This window comes from Asparagus officinalis, chromosome 9, assembly GCF_001876935.1.
Source record: "Asparagus officinalis chromosome 9, Aspof.V1, whole genome shotgun sequence".
Classification (NCBI taxonomy): domain Eukaryota; kingdom Viridiplantae; phylum Streptophyta; class Magnoliopsida; order Asparagales; family Asparagaceae; genus Asparagus; species Asparagus officinalis.
In genome coordinates this window covers 67,589,487-67,604,112 of record NC_033802.1, presented here as the reverse complement: position 1 = coordinate 67,604,112, position 14,626 = coordinate 67,589,487, and the positions used below count along the sequence as shown (strand labels likewise).

General features: G+C 39.3%; 2 protein-coding genes across 2 annotated transcripts; both read left to right on the top strand.

Moving 5' to 3' along the window:
* LOC109823594 (probable sodium/metabolite cotransporter BASS3, chloroplastic) lies at window positions 610-5,151 on the top strand. Its single transcript, XM_020389873.1, has 6 exons — window positions 610-1,040; window positions 2,036-2,057; window positions 2,147-2,284; window positions 2,369-2,675; window positions 3,839-4,086; window positions 4,629-5,151. Exons 1-6 carry the CDS (start codon window positions 731-733, stop codon window positions 4,870-4,872), a joined length of 1,269 nt encoding a protein of 422 aa, XP_020245462.1. The 5' UTR covers window positions 610-730; the 3' UTR covers window positions 4,873-5,151.
* LOC109823712 lies at window positions 7,984-14,626 on the top strand. The gene is made up of 7 exons (XM_020390052.1): window positions 7,984-8,001; window positions 8,076-8,656; window positions 11,297-11,367; window positions 12,963-13,052; window positions 13,125-13,271; window positions 13,443-13,536; window positions 14,128-14,626. Exons 2-7 carry the CDS (start codon window positions 8,077-8,079, stop codon window positions 14,169-14,171), a joined length of 1,026 nt encoding a protein of 341 aa, XP_020245641.1. The 5' UTR covers window positions 7,984-8,001; window position 8,076; the 3' UTR covers window positions 14,172-14,626.

Sequence of the window (14,626 nt, the reverse complement as noted above, 5' to 3'; positions counted from 1 at the left end):
ATACCCTCATTTGTTTTGGCAGCACTCACGTACCCTAAAGGTTTTAAAGCTTGCATTTATATACTCTCATTTGTTTTCGGTAGCACTTATATGCCTTAAAATTTTTTAAAACTTGGACCTATATATCCTCACTTTTTAAATACCCTAAAAGTTTTTAAATTTGGCACTTAAATACCCTGTTTTTAAAATTTGCACTTAAATACCCACCACATTTATGTAAACTCGAGTGTATTTTAAGTGCATAAACTTGAGGGCATTTAAGTGTAAAGTTTAAAAACTTTAGGGTATTTAAGTGTCAATTTTAAAAAGTTTACGGTATTTAGTTGCAAGTTTTAAAAACTTTAAGGTATATACGTACTGCTAAAAACAAGTGTGAGTGTGTAAGTGCCTAGTGGGGAAACAATAGGGGACTTGAGTGCAATTAAACCAAAAAAAAATCCGACTAGCTGATGTATATTTTGCCCTTTGCTACATAAACATAGAATATGATTTGACCTAAACTACTTAATTGGATTTTAATTATGTATTTCAATTCAAATAATATTCTAATATCCCAATTAAATAAGCCTTTTAAGTTGCCCACTCAAATTATTATCCCAAACGAGCATCCACATTCCACACTCCTTGGCCTCTCATCTCATTTCTCCTCTCTTTCTCCGAAAAAAAAAATCAGAATTAAAGCCAAAAAAAAAAAAAAATCTGATCGTGTAATCAAGATAGCCTCCGCTCGATGGCCGCAGTCGCCGCCTGCAGCGCCCGCGTCCTTCCCCTCGCGTTCCGGTCACCTCCCAACCGCTCGCTTCTCCGCCGGCGGGGCGGTGTTCGGACTCCGACGAGGCCCTTAGCGGCGTGCTCGACGTCGTTTCCTTTCGAGGGGAGGGTTGGATGGCACCGGAGATTGGGACACGTGTCGCTGCTCTCATTTGGGGCGAACCCAGATGCAGGGCTTCTTGGTGATAAGGCGAATAATTCATCTGATGCTGATTCTTCGTCCAAATCCCTGTCGGCGATGTTGCCTTTCGTGGTGGCGGCTTCTCTTGGTTAGTTGCTCTGCTCGTCTCTCGTTATCTTTTTCTTTCAATTAGATTGCCTCAGTTTTAATTTATATGCACATGCACCTGATGAGAATTAAAGAATTATGGTCGTATTAGTTTTTATTTTTCCATCAAGAAGTTATGTAGATGAATGCAAAGCTCTGGGGTAATGCCTTGCTGGTTGTAAAATTTGGTTCATCTTCTTGGATCCTTTTCTTTATTAGTAAAGGCTTAGTTGAACCCGGTGAAGACGATAATGCCATTTTAAGCTTTTCGCAGTTGTTGGGTTGGGTTAAGAGAATGCTGCTCGCTTATCTTGCATGTCCCTAGCTGAGATAATGCTAAGGTTTGAGATTGTGCACTAAAGTGTTTGTAGCTGCTAAGTTGTGTGCAATGCATGTGTGTTTCTGTCCTTCCGTTTAAGTAAATAGTCGATGTTAATAAGTAAATAAATTGCGGATGGGGCCTAATAGACTCTGTGATTGTGCAAGTTCAATGTTTCAGGTAGAAGTTGAGCATATTTTGGTTAGTTGAAGAAGATATGTGGAACTTGTGTATATGTAGGAAAATAAGAATAAGGAGAAATGTCTAGTAGGAGCATTTTCTTAAAAGTGAGGATCCTTAAAGAACGTGGTTCATTGAAGGTCTATTTGTATTTTTTAAACTATATATCAGGTAGAATGTTGTTTATGCAACTATATCTTGCTGCCATTTTAACAAGATACCTCAATTGAAACCCACCACTCCAAAAGAAAAGATGAGCCTAGTAAAAGGTCATAGATACGAGAAAGAAGCGGATGAAAATTTGGGGAAGAGTTTAAAGACAAAGTCAATCTTTATCCACCAACTTCAAGACCTATTCTGTATCCTTCTGTTTGTGTATGAATTTAATCTATGTAGCGCTTGTCTGTTTCTTAATGATAAATCACGGTGATAAAATCATTGTTATGATGTGATAATATATCCTCATGTTTTTAACTGCTTTTAATGCTTTTCAATAGCTGAAGATATGGGGATGGTACTGTATCTGAAGTTGCATGAAGTAAATTTTTGTCTTGGTAATGGACCTGAAGATATCATGTTCATGAATTTAGCAAAACTTGGTTTATTAGCATAAATATAACTAATGATTGTTTTTTCTATCTGTTCGCTAGGGTTTCAAAAGACTATTATGCTCCTGCCCTTGGAGGGATCATGCTATCTATTGGCATAAGGCTATCCCTTGATGATTTTGCCCTCGCCTTTCAGAGGTTCTTTCACTTTTCCTTCTTCCTTTCATGATATATGCTTTTAACTGACTTCAGTATTTGCTTATTATTATATCACTGTTTCAGACCTTTGCCGCTGACTATCGGATATATTGCACAGTATGCGCTTAAGCCTCTGTTGGGCCTGTGGATAGCTAGGGCATTCAAAATGTCTCCTATATTCTATGCTGGTTTTGTTCTTACTAGTTGTGTTGCTGGGGCACAACTCTCGAGTTATGCCAGTTATTTGAGCAAAGGAGACGTGGCATTGAGCATCTTGCTAACAAGCTCAACAACAATTTCTTCTGTCATCGTCACCCCTCTTCTAACTGGCCTCCTAATTGGCTCAGTAGTTCCAGTTGATGCGGTGGCAATGTCAAAGTCAATCTTGCAGGTAAAGGATTATATCAGGTTTCTTGTTATTATTCTACTTCTTCTTTTTTAGCTGTTTACAGAAGAATGAATAGTAATCTTAGATTTTACAGCTAATAAATATCTTTTCCTCTTTTACTCCTTTAGTATCTCCAAATTGTACCAATTACCTTTGGTCATGGGATCAGATCTTCGCATGGTTGTAAAGGTTGTAAGCTGGTGATTAGATTGTGTTAGGATCTTTTCATGGGAATAGGATGACCACAAATGACTGTTCAGATAAAGGTTAGTTGATATCCCAGCAGAGGATAAATAGTTTATGCTGACTCACGTGAACTCTTTGGCATGATACGAAGTTTCTAAGTTGATTCCAAATGATGGATGTATTAAGAGATGGTCAACACATCAACTGAAATTGTAAGGAGGGTGTGAATTTGTATCCAATCTGCCATTCTATCTTATATCTTAGTTGAGCATGCATTACTTTCATCATAGATCTTTGTTTAATAACTCGTGGTGGATATGGTTCCAACATGACCTAGCAAATTGTTCTTGTGGATTTACTTCTTTGATCTTATAACCTTAGTTATTTTTGTTACCGGATATGGATATTTATTCTGATGTTTTCTCTATGTTTCTTTTTTAATCCTAAATAAATAAGTGGTTGAACTACATTTATATTCAGAGAGATGGTAGTTCTACCATCAGCCTCAGCCAATAAAGTTTGCTCTCAGGAAAAGCTCCGTCCAAGATCACATTCTTTCTGCTCCTCTTAAGTACTATTTTCTACCAGATCTATGCACCCATTTCTATCTAAAAATATGTGAAGCCATATGAGTTATGGAAATGCGTGAAACATCCTCACAGAATCTGGAAAAAATTGCTTGAGTTCTCCCCTTGATGACATTCCTTCAGACTCTCAACTAGACAATAGTGAATCCAAGACATATTTGTTGTGTTCTCTATATGCCTCTTTCTGCACATTGCTAAATTAAACTTAGTACGTTACTATTTACTTAGCTAAAACAAAGCTCATTCTTGCATAAGTAAGAACTACTAGCACCGACATGTTGATGGTACTTGGAATATATTGTGTGTGAAATTACTAACTAAATTTACAATTGTTTTCAATTACATCAATTTCTCCTTTTCTAGCTGGATTAATGAGTTTGTATGGTTTTGTAGGTTGTCCTTTTTCCTGTGACTGTTGGCCTTGCTCTCAATACTTATGCCAAAGGTGTAGTGAACGTCATCCAACCAATTATGCCTTTCGTAGCCATGATCTGCACCTCATTGTGTATCGGAAGCCCTCTTGCTATTAATAGGAGGCAGATCCTATCATCAGAAGGTCTCTCTTTGCTTCTCCCGATACTAACGTTCCATCTTCTCGCCTTCGCATTTGGTTATTGGTTATCCAGACTGCCCTCTTTGAGGTATGTTTTACTATCCTCTTTTCTCCCTACTTCTCGGTCTGCCTTTTGCATTGAAGTGTTTGCTTTCTTTTCCCTGTTTCTTTTTTTTTTTTAACAATTTTACTTGAATCTACCTCTTTTGGCCATTTGTTCCTCTCATATGTTCAGTTCTTGTGTCATGGAAAATTAATTTGTATCGACTGAAAGAGAACCTGTTAAGAGCAGGATCCCTATGAGGCTATGATTATCCATGCTGGTTCTTCCTCCTTGATTAAGTTTAAACAGGGAATAACACATCAATTGTTCCTTTCATGAATCTATTACCTCTCAGTTCTGTCTCTCAACTTTCTGTTACTGGCATTATGAAAATCATATGACAGGTCAAACTCCATTTGATTGTTTCATGTAACGAGCCACATTTTCGATGAATATATATGTGTAGATGGGTGGTGGAACATTTTCTGAATCTAGTTATTATAACAATTAAAAATGGCATTGTGGAAATGTTTGTTCACAACAGTGTCTCGTTACGAGTTAGCTAACGTTATGTCATGTTCTACCAGGCAAGAGGAGCCAGTTTGCAGGACGATATCATTATGCACGGGCATGCAGAGCTCGACCCTGGCTGGGCTCCTGGCGACTCAATTCCTCGGAAGCAGCCATGCGGTCCCCGCTGCGTGCTCAGTCGTAGCAATGGCGATCATGGGTCTGAGCCTTGCTTCCTTTTGGGGCAGCGGGTCGCGGATCAGAGACATCCCCTCGTCGTTTTCTTCGAAACCCAGCTCAGATGCCAATTCTGGAAGCTGATGATACGGTAAAACTAGCATATATAGAATCCAATTCACTGACCTTTTCTGACCCGCATATGAGAAGCTTGCGTAGCAGTCGAGCGTATAAAAGCCAGCCTCAAGACTTTGGTGACCACAGATGCGCACGGGGCAAGAGGATTTCGAGGTTGTTACCCAGCGATCGAATGAAGAAGCCAAGTGAGGCTTGTATGTTTACCGTGAAAAAATTACAGCAAAAATTTCCAACTCCTTATCTTTTACCGAGGTCATTAGTTTGACCCATTCTTTCCCGATTCAAGTGGTTGGGGTTCAGTAATTTTTAATTTAACTAGTATCGACTCGCCGCGCTTTGCTATAGGGACCCAAAATATGGGACCAATAGAGGGGACAAGTGAGGTGTCTCCCTCCTATTGGATAATGAGTTGGCCATCATTAATGATGGCCAACTCATTATCCAATAAGAGGGAGACACCTCACTTGTCCCCTCTATTGGTCCCATATTTTGGGTCCTTCAGGAATTTTTTGTTTTTTTTACGACATCGGTAGTTGGAGGCCTAAGGTCCGCTCAGACACTGCCACGTTTAGTTTTATTTTACGCCTATAATAAGATACAGGTGGAAGGGGATTAGTGATTAACAATAAATTAACCAAGATAAGGGCTTTGGAATTCTCGCCAAATACAATTATCAAAATATACGGAGACGATTCCAGTCGGAAACTGAACAGCTGAAAGCACGAGCATGAAGAATAAATTGCTTTGCTGTTCACATGGGCTCTCAATTTTCGTTCACCAATATTTATTCAGGACTTTGTTCGCTTGTAAAAACTGCAGCGTTGGCCATCGCAATCTGAGTTTATCTAAACGCGCGTAATTAAATTGTTTGAATAAGCTATTCAATGCATCCAATTCAGCTGTGTACCAAAAAGATATCAAACCCTTAAAGACTTTTAATGAAAAATCCCCCGAGGATCCAAAATATGGGACCAACAGAGAAGACGAGTGAAAATTGATGTTTTAGATCTCTTTGAGTGGATAGCCAACCAATCTTGGGCTTGGGTTTTTTTTTTTTTTGGATAAACGTAAGTAAATATTTTTGTCAAGATAATTCGGAGATTTGCGGGTAATACCCAAACCGGGAATTAAAGGGGACCAAAGCAAAAATTACCCGATCAAATTTTTTTGTTAACAAAGTCTTAAATAAACGGCATGGGGTGGGTCAGTAGGGGTGTGCAACGATCGGTTCGATTCGGCTTTTACCAAAATTTGAACAACCGAACCGAACCGCCTATAATTCAAAACCGAACCGAACTGTTGCAAGTTGGTTCGGTACGGTTCGGTTCGGTTTGTTCGGTGCTAGCTTCATCAAACTTTTTATCAAACAACAAACCGTGTTAAAGAAAAAAATATCAACAAAGTAGGAGATTATGAAGCATTAAACACTGATATAATTATGTTGTTTTCAACCCATAATGATCCAGAAAATGAGTTTAGAGTTTGAGTATGTGACTCTTTGGGGACGGGTCGGGTAGGGTTTGAGATCAGAATGGATAGTATTGCACTATATTCGGTCGGTTCGGATCGGTTCGGGTTGAAAAGTTTTCAAACCGATCCGAATCGCCCTACTTATAAAACTGATTTTTTCGGATCAGTTCGGATCGGTTCGGTCGGTTTTTTCGGTTTGGACCGAACCATGCTCAGCCCTAGATAAGGGGGTGACACCAGGGGTCCCAATTTACCCACGGTGACCTCCCACCTACGTAAGCTCTTCGTTAGTGGGCGCCCACGTCAGCCCCAGGCCCCGCCAATCCCTTTCTCCCGTTGTCCGAATCGGACTCCACCAGCTGAGCTGAGCTGGCTCTGCCTCTCGTATCGCGCCCTCGGATTCCCCTTCCAGCTCCTTCGCTCCTCCTCTCTCTCTCTCTCTCTTTTCTCTCTCTCTGGGCGATTTCGATATCCTCGGATTCTACTTGGGTCGTGTAGCTTCGGAACAAGCGAAGGCCCTAATTGGTAAATGTCCGGACGCCGTGCCCGACCGGATCCTTCCGCTACAACGGGCACCCTCTGCGCGTGCGGCCCGGGCGCATACGCCCCCGCGGCGCCTCCGCCTGCGCCCTCTTCAACTCCCTTCCGCCGCCGCCGGATGGGCAGGTCAGCTCCGGGAGTCGGATCTCCGCCTCCCACCTTCCTCACCACCGTCCTCCACCCCCTCGACCTCCATCAGGAGGATCACCCAGTCGGGCAGCGCCGTCCCTCGGGCGACGCTCGCGCTCCTCTGCGCGTGGCTGCTTCTTCTGCTTCCTCCTCAGGTTCGCCAGGTGGACGGCGGGAGGACGCGTCTGGTTTCGGATCCGGTTGGTGGATCAGCCGCTTGGATTTCGCTACTCCACCGACACTGGCCTGGTTAGGTTTCCCCTCCCCCCACCCCTCCCTCTGTTCTTTGTGCCGAGGTCCCTAGCTATTTATGCTCGACTTTAGCAGTGAGGAAGTGCTATTTTTCTCGTAAAATTATTAAATGAACGGGATGCTTGTTCACTGGCTGGTGGGATAAATTAGAAGGATCATAGTTCAAGCTTAGTTATGCTCGACTTTAGCAGCGAGAGAGTGCTATTTTTCTCGTAATATTATTAAATGAACGAGGTGTTTGTTCACTTGATTTGTGTCATTCTCGCCGAGTAAGTTGATACCAACAGTTTCTGATCATCCCAGATGGTCGGTGATTTGTGACGCTTGTATGTATGCACAAGCATTCAAGATTTTTTTTTGACGCGGGTCTTGTTCTTTGATACTTGTTTTATCATGTAAGTCATGTTTTAGGGGGATGGGGCGGTAGATACTCTGTCATATGCGTTTAATTTTTCAAAATTCGTCGCTGTAGGATGACCAGAAAGTGGTGCGCAAGAGAAAGACGGAGCTGGGGGGGACGTTCTCCGTAGCAAGCTGGATATTGCTCGTCGGCCTGTTATCTGCGTGAGTATCCGTCTTGTGTCCCATTCGTATGAATCAAGTACTATGGTTTAATGTAACTTCATTTCCTTTTCAAAATTCACTCAAAGCCCACCCGTCGTCAGCCACCTCTGAGTAGACCACTTGGCTCTTTGCAGGCTGCTATATCAGGTTATCACCAGGAGAAGCATTGAGGTGCATAAAGTAAGGCCAGTCAATGCTCCCGATTTACTATCGTTTGTCAATGACATGGAGTTTAATATAACTACAATTTCTAGCATGAGTTGTGCTCATCTCCGTGGCCTTGACACTTTGGTGCTCGGAACTCCGGGTTTCATTGATTACAGAGTTTTCCCTTTGTCAACTTATGCAACTTATCGTTGCCAGAATACAAGCAATGGTCCAACTATATCTCTTAAATGCGATAGTTGTCAGATTCCCCGAAGAAATTACCTCATCTCCTGGCGTTTTGTGGACCTTCCGAATGACCCAGCCATGGCTGTTGGGTTCCAATTCAAACTTACAGTGAAGGACCATGGTAATGATAAATACGTGAGCTTTGTCAGTGGCACCCTGCAATCCGACAGCTATGCGGATGACAATCCCAGAACCTTTCGAGGACCAGATCCAAATATATTGAGAATTCATTTGTTTCCTCAAATATATAACAACAAGCATGGCTTGAAGCTTATACAACCTCTTGTTCATGACTTCATACCGGGTTCGTCTTTTACTAATGTTAGTGATCTCCAAGCTTCTCTTCAAAGGCCTACGAACGGTTTGGTCAATACAACATTGGATATCAGCTATCTTTCTGACTATATTGTAGAGATCAACAAAGAGAATGTAATGGGACCTGGTAAGTAAAGCCATTTCTGACACATCGCATTTTCCATGACAATGAAAAAATATTATTGATATCTTTCTCATGCATTTATACTGCTTTCCGTCAACTAAATAATAACCGCATGACAGGATTTTTCTACCAATAGAGCAAGTATTGCAGTCTATCCATAAGGTGGAGAATAAGAGTATCTTTTCTCTCATACTTTTTATGTGGTGAGGTACAATAGTTCAAGTACCTAAGTTGCATGGGTATGGGTAGGTACTGGTATGGTTACGGATATGGGTATGAGACAGAGCAAATTTGTGAAAGGTGGTGTACGGGGACACGGCTATATACACATACTGAAATTAATAATTTACATAAGATCAATAATATTTTTTCATTGTCATGAGAATTAAAATTCTTGTATCCTTTTAATATTTCTTAGGTATATTATAAATTGGAAAATCCCCTGGTTTTAAACTAAATACCCAAACAACCTCTAAAATCATAGTTCTGAATGGGGTATTGAATGAAATGAAGCCAACCTATGTCCACTGAGTTTCAAGAAGCAGATATGAAGTGTAGGATAAACATCCAAGAAGTATATGAAGAGTTTTTTAAATTAAAGCATGCATTATATAACTGAATATGCATCTAGAATCTAGATAAATATATGTGGTATGTCTAGTGAGAGTCCAATGGGTGTCAGTGTCTGGTATTGCTACCACAAATGATAGAAGCGTCTAGTACATGTCAGTAGCCGGTACGTTTCAGGTACGGGTGTGGCTTTGTGATAGAGGAGCGGAGCCTAGTTAACATAGAGTTCAACCCTTTAGTTGAACATAGATTTTGCGAATTTCAGTGTGTTTAACAATGTTTTGATCAAATATTGGTATCCAGAAGACACAAGGAGTTATATGTTCTGAGTTCTTTGGTTGTTTAGACCTACAACACGTGGTTCCTTTCTTGTTAGATAATATGGAATTTTGTATGAGATCATCCACATATAATATGTACTATGAGTCACGTTCTGTAAGAGTGAATGAGCTTCTTTGCCATTTTTGTAAGTTCTGGATCATGTTTTGGTTGAATTTGTTAGAGTTGTGTTAGTTATTATTTTATATTCCTATTAACCGAAGAACTGTTGAGAACTATGGGTTGGTATCTGATACTGATATACAGTGGTCAAGGGAGTTAGTGCCATCAAAATTGCATGGTCACGACATATGCCACACACACATCGTGACATGGACAATCACTTTTAATGAATAGGACATTAGGAGGTGGCAACCTCACAAGATGATAGATGAATGTGTATGCTGGAAGAAAATAGTACATAAATGAATATTCTTCCACAACAAATAAGCGTTATAACTTTGACATACATTTGTAGAAGGAAAGATTACCTTAAATCATACAGGTGATGTGTGTATTATTGCAAATGCATCTCTTGGCATTTTTAATCTATGAGTCGATGACAATGGGTATGGCATACTGAGTAATGAGTGTTTTTTTTTGGACTTTCAATGCAAATTATGCCTACTTTCTTCAGTTTTTTCTTTCAAGATCCTTAATCTATCTCACGTCTTATGTGGCATACATGTGATCTTTATCATGATTGCGTACAAGTCACTGTTATGATGTCTACTCCAATAAATTAAGATTTTTAACATGTGAAAAGTAGTTGATGCACATCTCAACATACTCTCAGCATGGAAGAACTGGAGAATTGTCCAAAAGTAGTTAGTGCACATCTCAACATACTCTTAGCACGGAAGAACTGGAGAACTGTCCAAAAGTATCAAAAAACTTATTAGATTGAGGACACATGTGGACAGTGTTTGACACTTGTCGGAGAAGGGTCCAATAAGTGTTGGTATGTCACATGTGTCTTGACATTGGAGCAACAGAAGCAGCTGAACAATCAGAGTGTACGTTCTGCATTGATTAGCTACAGTCTATGTTGCTCGAATACGGGTATGGGTGTGAACACAGACATGGGTGGGGATACGGGACAAGGAAAAATTGTAGAAGTTAGGATAGGTGAACACGCTGTATACATACATATGAAAATTAATAATCTATATGAGATCAATATTGTTTTTCATTCACATGTTATGAGAGCTAAAATCCTTATATTACTTTTAATATTCTTTTATTGAGTAGATTATAAATTGAAAGACCACTCTTATTTGAAATCCGTACGCAACCAGCCCTTTAGAATCATAGTTATGAACTAGGTATGTGCTAAAACGAACTTGTCTGGAGTTTGATGAATTGTAAATTTGAGGTGAAATGTATGGTATACGTTCAAGGAGTGTGTCACGAGTTTTTCTTTAAACTAAAACATGTATTATAGAAGTGAGTACAAGTTTGAATCAATGTATGTATATGTTCAAGAAGTGTCTAAGGAGTGTCTGACACGGACACGGATATGGAAGTGTCGGACACGGATACGGGAGCCTAGATGAAGTGTCTGGGTAACCTAGGCTATATTTGAAGTGAGTAACAAGAAAAATGCAAATGGCTGCTATGATCCTTTTCTTTCATGAACTAATGTTTCCTTGAACATCATGCTAAATTTGTTGGGATCCCTTTGTTCTTGCCCCATGTCATTCTATAAGATCATTTTCTGTGTACTCAAATGAACTTCTAATTCTAAACTTGCAGTGGGTTTCCTTGCAAATGCTGGTGGTCTTTATGCTGTGAGCTTTGCAATATTCCTTTACTTCTTGCTTCAAGTAAGTTGCTCTTGTGTTTTTCCATTTGAAGAATTCATTATTTCTTCTCAGTGTAAATTTGAAGTCCATGCAAACATATATAACTGATTCCAGGAATATTTAACAATGATGGTATAGTTTCTTAGTTAAAAAGCTATAGAATACAGATCATACTGCATCATACTAATTTCTATATTCAATGGTAAAAAATGGTTTATGCCTACGATTGCATTGGTCAATCAATTTGCTGTTAAGATCCCTTCCGCTGCACCAAAATTCCAAAGTTGTGGTGTGGGTGAGGATTATGATTCTACATTCTAATATGCTCCTGCATGTTGACTTCCCTTTCATGTACCAAAACCTGACCATATTAAAAAACCCTATCCATTGCATCAAACCTACAAAGTTGCAGTGACTGTTGAGGGTTATGATTCTGGGATCTAACACTCCATATATTTCTAATACAATGTCATGGTATTTCCATATCATAATTTTTGAGGAATTGCAGTGTATCTCTTGCTGTGTCACTTCCATATCCTTTGTCTGTGTCACTGCTTTTTAGGTAACCAGAGATTTAAGATTTTATACTGAAGGATTCCTTGTTGCTATTTTGTCTACACTGGTAGTTGGAATAGTTAAAAAACAAATACGTTTTTATAATTTTGTTGCCTACTTTGAGATGAAACGAACAAAAGCAATGCACCTTAATATCACTGCTGAGTAAAAAAATTTAAATCTCTCAACAAGAATTACTTGTGATATGTGCTAAACTTCTTATTTGTAAACTCGTAAAACTTATTATTACCTAGTTGTTAGTAATACTAATATTGCTCCTGCTGCTGCTTCCTCTGCTGCTACTGTGACTCCTATTACTGCTGCTGCTAATACTGTTGATGATAATTATAATGAGGAGGAGGTGGAGGAGGAGTAATGATAATAATAATAATTGTTCAAATGATATCTATGTCGTAATTACTTTTCCATATCTATGAGTTGATCTAATATCCACTTAAGTGGATTTGAGATTTCGTCCTCACAACTTTTTCACTATTGGATTGGCTTGATAGATAAAAATCTAATGAGTATTGAGTCATCATCATTTCATGGGAGAGGAGTAGAATAGTGAGATCTTGATTCTTGATCTATCAAGCTTATTCAACGGTTAAAAAGTTGGGTGGACAAAGTGTCATGTCGCTTAAGAGGATTCTAGATCAAGGCACAAGTAACTAAACTCCTAAATGATGAAGCTGAACTGTTTCACAGCTTTGCTCAAGTACATAAGCGACTATAAGGCCTCAAGATTTCACCAACTTATATCTTATTAACTAGGAAAACAAATTTACTCTGGTATTTGGAGGTTGTTTACGTGTGATTATGTGAAATTCAGACTAAACTAGCAACATACTTTACATTGACCAACTTCGCTTATTATACCGCAAACTTATTTTGAAAACTGGTACCGGATACTTTACTTTTCATGATTATATATATTTCAGATTAAAGGGTAGCTCTTCAGTTCCATATGGTATCTGCTGCTAATTGATTTACAGTTACACCTTACAAGTGGTAATTATCATATTTCCATGCTACTGTCCTTGACTCTAACTCAGTTCTAGTGTGAGGCCAGGATAAAGAAACTGCGAAATGAGGATAGCGTCATGCGAGATATAAGAAGACACAGACGTGCTCAACACCATTGGGACAAGGTAAATATACACCTAAGCAATGATATTTCAGAATATATTTGAAACATTTGTAACTTGTTCTGGTTTGTGCAGTTGAGGAAATATGTCTCTTACACCTGGGGTTGCAGCAGTATGGATGTAAAAGACATTAATGGAAAACAGCGTGGTGGTTGTTTAGGTGGGATGGGAATGCCCAAGATGAAGCTGTCAAGTAGACTTGACTCACTGCGACTTGATATGGTAGTTAATACTCCTAATGCTATGATAAATTGATAATGTTCTGCATTTCTTGGAAGTGCAATTTATCTTATTTTGATCATCAATATATCTCTATACATTAAAGGCTTACCACCCTATTTGATCTCTTCTTTCTTCTCTTCTTCTTTTTCCCTTTGTTTTTCTTTTGAGCAGAATGCTCCTGAAGAAACCAGTTTCTCAGGCAAAGCCAGTTCAAAAGCATCGGATAATGCAGGAACTACATGTGGAGAATTTCCCGGACCAGAGGGTAAGCATGTAAGTTCGACCTTATGATATGTGTGTGTATTGTCATCATAATCTTGCATTAAGATTTAGAGACATAAAACTGGGCATTGCCTTGCCAGTACCTTTTGCTTCGGTGCCTTTTCGAGTCTAGATTGAGTCTATCAGCTAGAGGGATTAGACCCTATTGTTAAAGTTCATGAACAGATTGAAAGAATTCTATTTTTATGTACTATTAGGCTTGAAACTTGTTGAACTTTCTCTGAACAAGGTAGTATATTGTTTTCATTTGTCATATGAGCATTGTTTGAGTTGATATAGGTAGAATTGGTAGAAAACAAATAAATTGTACTGGGTATTGATATACGATCAGTGATCCTGATGATTGATCCAGACTTGCAATCTTCGTGCAACATGATCTACTTTACTGACATCAGGATCCGTATTAATTGCTACTAGGGTATTACCTGGAAAAATGATGATCTTGCTTTTCTAAATTTCTAATTACGATGTTTTTCCCCTCTCTCTGAAAATTGATATCTACTTATTTCTCTGCTATTTGACGTTCACCAAGGAGTTGCGGGCAGTTTCTAACGCCCATACTATATTTATGCAGTAGCTGTTGTCAAGGGTCAAAATGAAATTCAGTTATGTAAATGAACTTTGGAGTTCGCATGACCCCGGTGCTTGGGTGGTGGCGTTAGCGACCAGAGATAGTGGCAGAGAATCTACAGCAATGGGTTATTATGATCTCGTGGCAGCTCGAAAGGGTTGGATCTTAACATCGAAGTATTCGTGGAGTCGGAAGAATGTTGTCACTAAGATTTGGTTCACCCTCTCAAAGTTGCCAGGAGGTACTAACATGCTAATGGTGTTTTTAAAGGTTGGGAACTTGCACATTCTGTCACCGTCGAGAGGATCAATCCTATTGTATGGAAGAATGATAGAAAAAAAAAACTGTGATCTGATGTTGTATGTATTGTGTGATATTTTGGGCAGGCGTCGGGGATATCGTTTCATTAATTCAACTTTGTAAAATATGTAAAAGGGCAGTGTCCCATGTTATTATTGGTCATTATAAAAAAAAACAAATTTTTTAACCTTCAATATTCCCT